General features: G+C 29.0%; 1 protein-coding gene across 1 annotated transcript; it reads right to left on the bottom strand.

Moving 5' to 3' along the window:
* Positions 1 to 3,440: 3,440 nt before the first annotated feature.
* LOC111639619 lies at positions 3,441 to 5,294 on the bottom strand. The gene is made up of 2 exons (XM_023385516.1): positions 4,982 to 5,294; positions 3,441 to 3,608 (listed from the first exon to the last, which is right to left on the bottom strand). Exons 1-2 carry the CDS (start codon positions 5,171 to 5,173, stop codon positions 3,471 to 3,473), a joined length of 330 nt encoding a protein of 109 aa, XP_023241284.1. The 5' UTR covers positions 5,174 to 5,294; the 3' UTR covers positions 3,441 to 3,470.
* Between the last annotated feature and the right edge of the window lie 322 nt (positions 5,295 to 5,616).

Raw genomic sequence — 5,616 nt, 5'->3', positions numbered from 1 at the left:
GTTCATAGACATCTACAACAAATCGGAAAAGTTTCAAAGCTAGGAAAATGGATACCACATGAACTGTCAATAGCTAACTGACAACAACGTCAACTGCTCAACTCAAAAGCTTCAACTGGGAAATTTTACCTCATCCACCATATTTGCCAGATATTGCTCCCAGTGATTATCATCTTTTTCGGAGTTTGCAGAATTTTTTAAAAGGAAAAACTTTTGAGGATGAGAACAATGTAAAAAAGGCTATTTCTGAATATTTTGATTCAAAACCAAAATCATTTTACAAAGACGGGATTAAAAAGCTATCATCAAGATGGCAAGAAATTGTACAAATAATGGTGAATACATTATAGATTGAAATAAAATTTAATTTAAATTTTTTGTTGCTTTTTTTGTAGATAAAAATGCGCACGAACTTATGGACTGACCTGATATAATTATAAAAGTGATTTTGATATGTAAAATTTTACACCTTTGTTCTTGGGATGTTTCTGTCTTTTTGTATTGATGCAGTACTGTATTCTATAATCTACTTACAAAAAACTCCCCAAAAATTAAATAATTGAAAAAAAATTTTTAATGTAATTATTTGTCTGCAAGCTTTGCTCTCCTTGGAAAATTGTGTGTGGATGCCCACACTTGCCAGTCAGAATAAAATATTATTTATTAGAGAAACATATGTAAATTATTATATAAAATATTATGTTTAAATAAAATACAAAAGTAAATTTGATAAAACATTTATGGTTAAAAATTTCCTTATTTGTTATAAGACAATATATATACATTTGTTTTTTGTAAACAAAGACATGTCAAATCTTGCACTTGTACACAATGCATGTCATTTATATGTTGCAATAACCTTGTAAGCTTTGCAGTTAATTTTAGAAACATAACACTAATGTTTTCAATCCACCCTAGGACTGTCTTCAGGTGTGCTATAAAAATTTTCTGGTGCTATCTGAGTTCAATTTAGCTTCCGATTTTAAACATTCCAGTTTCAAATGTTTCTATCTTCTAGTGTTATGTTTCTAAAATTAACTGCAAGTTATACAAGGTTAGTGTGACGTATTTGTATTAACTATTTGTTCGTCGGATGGATTTGAATGCATGTCATTTTCATTTTTTTTTTTTTTCAAAGGATATTTACTATTAAAATATAAACTTATTGCACTTAGATAAATTTCATATACCATAAAACTTTAATTTAGCAATTCATTTGCCTCCAAAATTGGTGTAAAATCAAGTGTGGAGCTAAACTTAAGTATTTTTTAAAAAATAACAATTATATATAGTAATATGATATGTACTATACATACATTTTCAATTTGAAGGTTGAAAGATATATGATTTAACATTAACAACTTCATTTACAATGCAAAATTATACATTTGATAACTTACATATGGACAGTTTATTATGAAAGTGGCATAAGTCTGTTTTTTCCTGTATCAAGATATTTAAGGGTTTACATTTCAAACAATTCAAATCTATTGAATTTATGCAAAATCTACCAAAAATTTACGACTACACCCACTAATTTTAGTTGTCACATTCTAGCAACACTAACCTACTGTTATGGGAGCCACACACAAATATTAAGCTCAAAAGAAACCAATAAAAGTTGAGAAACACTGATCTAATGTATATAGTTGTTATGTACTGTATGTAAACCTCCAGGGGATAACCCACACCAAATTGCTCCTTTACCTAGTTAGGCAACCCTGCACCTCTGACCTTTGTCATGTTCTGTTGTCTCCAGTCAGTTGTGCGTTAGCTGTTGTAACACTTAGATCTGGAGGCACAAAGTTACGTTTGTATTATAATAAAGTTAATTATATATGTTATATGTATAATGTATATGTTAACAAGTAATAGTTTATTTTACAGACACAACAATGGTGAATTGTCATCATTTGGATAATGCATAGACTTAAGTCTCTAGACTATGTGATATCCTGAAAAAAGTGTGTCAAGTAAACTGCGTGTGAACAGATCACAGTCTGGTGTCCTGTGTGCTCTAACCAATTTTCAACCTATACAAAATACTCTGTAGTGTTGTAATGTCAAAGTTGGGCTGACTGGTTAACTGAGGCGATTAAGATGTTAGCCTATCACTATGGAAGGATCCAGGATCAGTGGTGAATCCAAAAGTATTCAAGGGGGTGGCTAACTCAAAAGTTAAAAATATTTCATTAATAAGCACCTTTTATTAATATGTACACAATTATATTGCAGATGACGTAATAAACTATATTTTCCATCGTAATATTTTTAAAATATTTTGAACTTCAAACGAAGAAATTTTAATGTATCCCTGTATGATTGAGGTTACTAAAAAAAAATTAGGCTTAGTAAATAGGCTTATAAATTTTATTTTTTTTTGTCAATGCAGAGGGCTTTAGCTCCTGTAACCCTCCCCTTATATCCACCACAAGCTAAGATTGAATCCAGGCAGTTGAAAAACCTAGGAATTTTTATTGGGCAGACTATATCAGGTATGTCAAATCCCATCTTTCATCATTCAACCACCCCACTGTAAGCTTGATCAAACCTATGATGGGCTTGATAAACAAATGTTTTAGTGAAAAAAGATAAATAAAAACAGCAGAAAGAGTAAAACAAAAACTACAGAAGCAGATATCATGGCTGCTAGTACACATTAATCCATGTTGATTTACACAGACTAAATATAATCTAGATTAAGTCACTGCTGTGACATTACATATGGATAGCCTAGACACGATCTAGCAACACTTGAAAAGCTAATGTAAAACACTAGTCTAAACTTAAAAAAAATAGTAGCACATATAAAAAGCAGATACGCTACTCCAGGGCATACATGTTTACCCAAATGTCACCATATAGACCTACCTTAATGCAACTTCTAATTTTCTTCCCAACTTAACTTTTTCAATACATGTCATAGCATATGTTTAATATTTAATATTGTGAGCAGTAGGACATTCAGATCAGGTGTATATTTACTTAATCCTTGGCTTTACTTAACTTTCTTTTTCTTGTTTTCATCCTCATATGACCATTACTACCTTTAGCATGCAATACGATATCAATGGGGTATAGAAACTTTTGAAATAATTATTTCCTGGTATTTAAGTTATCTTCTCATGCAAGATATATACTGTGTGTAATATAATATTTTGAACAATTTTCATTTTAAGAAAGATCATCTTTGGTTTTTTTAACACATTAGAACTGTTAAAACAGTAATTTACTTTTTAATACACAGTTTGAAATAATGTTTAAACATAGCTACTACTACAGTATGATAGCTTTAAAAAATACCTTGCCCACAACTTATTGTTAGGAGTCTTTACTCCAAATAAGTTACTCTCAACTTTTTTTTTCTATTATGATAAATAACAATGATCATACTTGAAACTACAATGATCATACAAATTTAGTTTGACATTGCACCCAACCAGTTTGCATTTAGTGTTAAGTGGACTCAACTATATAATAAATGTAACAAATATTAACAACATAAAACATATATCTAAAAAGTCATTTACTTTTAATGATTTTATTTTTTCTTCTTTAACTTCTTTTTTATCTTCAGTAATTGTTTCTTTTACATATGTTAATCCAAACTTTAAACAAAAAACAATGGTATTAATTTTCATAATAATTAAAATGATTAAAAATATTATCATAAAATGCCATTATAATAATTTATTTATATAAAAGATTTTATAATTTAGTTAGTGCTGTCAGTGAGTGGCAACTCATCTGTTTATTAAAAACAATTTTTTTTAATTGAACTCAAAAATAAATTTTTTCTAATAAACATATAAACATATTATATGGAGATATAATATAAACATATTCTATCTCCATATAACACAGTATTTATATAACATGGTTTTGTGTCCACATAGTAACTCTCACAAGCTTTTGGAATACAACCTGGCTTTTTCTACTTATTCTGAGCACCATACAACATGGATTCACGTAACACAGCACTTGTCAGGAACCTAATTCTATGTTATATGGGGGATATTTGTACTAGTTTCAGGCATTTTAAGTCAAGAAATCATAGAGTGGGAACTGACTGTATTATACAGAGTATGCACAGATTATATTTTCATATTGAACAGAAATATATGGTATTACCACCATTTGAAAGAGAGATACTGTATTTGCAATTTTGTACTGATCTTAATTGCATTCTATATATGCCCCATGTGTGGCCAAACAGTGCATTCAAACCACCGTCAGGAACATCACCCAAGATATGCTAGAGAAGATTTGGTGAGAATGAGATACATCTGGACATCTGTTTTGCCATAGATTGCATTTAAAGCTAGTACAAAAACTGCAAATATCCCTCTTTCAAATGGTGGTACTGTCATGTATTTCTGTTTAATATTACTGAAAATATAATCTTACAAAGTTGTATCAATACAATAATTTGTACACACCCTGTATAATTCTTGATTTTAAACATTCACTGTACTGCTTTAAAATGAAATGTTTAGTTTATTTCCTACTAATCCTTAAATATCCTTATTAATTGCAATATTTCATTGCTGATGTACCAAGAAAACAAATATATAACAATGCTAACAATGTCCAGTTTATATGATGATAACTTTTGTCAATAAAAGCTTGCCCCTGCAGATTATGGACAGAAGATTACAATATTAATTGAAGACATGAGTGGATGAAGGTGTAAGGTATCTATCTATCTCTCACATACCACCATTAAAAACCTAATATTAATTAACATTGTAATATCCTCTGCAATATACTATTTTGTGGATACATTTACACCGAAAATTAGATAATAAAACTCAAACATCAATTCACCCAAAACTTTGATTTTGTAACGTAACAATATCACCCACTCAAGTCTTCAATTTAAAATCTGACTTACTTGTTTAAATTAATGTGTAATTCTTATACCCTTCTTTTAAGAATAGAACTATTTTTAATTATAAATAATATTATTATTAATACTCACAATTGGCTCTCTAGTTTCTTGCTGTTTCTTAGGTTTTTGAAGTCTTTCTTTTGGAATATACTTTGGTTTTGTTTTGGGCTGAGTGTAATTTCTTTTTCCATAACTATATAATCTCTCTGTTAAATCTATTGCATCCAATTCAGGTTGTTTTTCACATTTTTCTTCCGTTGAACAGTCTGGTTTTATATCCATTTTAACTGATTATAAACTGAAAATACAACTATAGTAATTAAGTATACTAAATTATGATTAATTCATATATTTTATTGCTATAATCTGTTTCTAGAATATGGGTAATAAAAGCTAATTACCATAAATATAAAATTGTTAATAGTAGGTGCAAATCATATAACATCTTAGATTAAGAAATCAGATTATAATATTGGGTTATCTGGAAAGTTTCTGCCAATTTTATAAAATATGAAAAGCAGAATTTTTATGTTGCTAAATATGTCAATTTAATTATTAGGTCAGTCCATAAGTTGGTGCGTATTTTATGACCTTGTTTTGCTGTTAAAAATGCCAGTCTAATGTGATACTTTTTACACTGAAGTGTTAAATTAGATCTCATTCATATAATACTGTTCAGAATTGGGAACATTTCAGTTGTTTATTTTCGTTAAAATGGAAGTAAC

This window comes from Centruroides sculpturatus, unplaced genomic scaffold (assembly GCF_000671375.1).
Source record: "Centruroides sculpturatus isolate CEXI.00-Female unplaced genomic scaffold, Cexi_2.0 scaffold1335, whole genome shotgun sequence".
In the NCBI taxonomy this organism is placed as follows: Eukaryota; Metazoa; Arthropoda; class Arachnida; order Scorpiones; family Buthidae; genus Centruroides; species Centruroides sculpturatus.
Note: the sequence above shows the minus strand (reverse complement) of the source record. Positions and strands in the feature narration are given on the sequence as shown.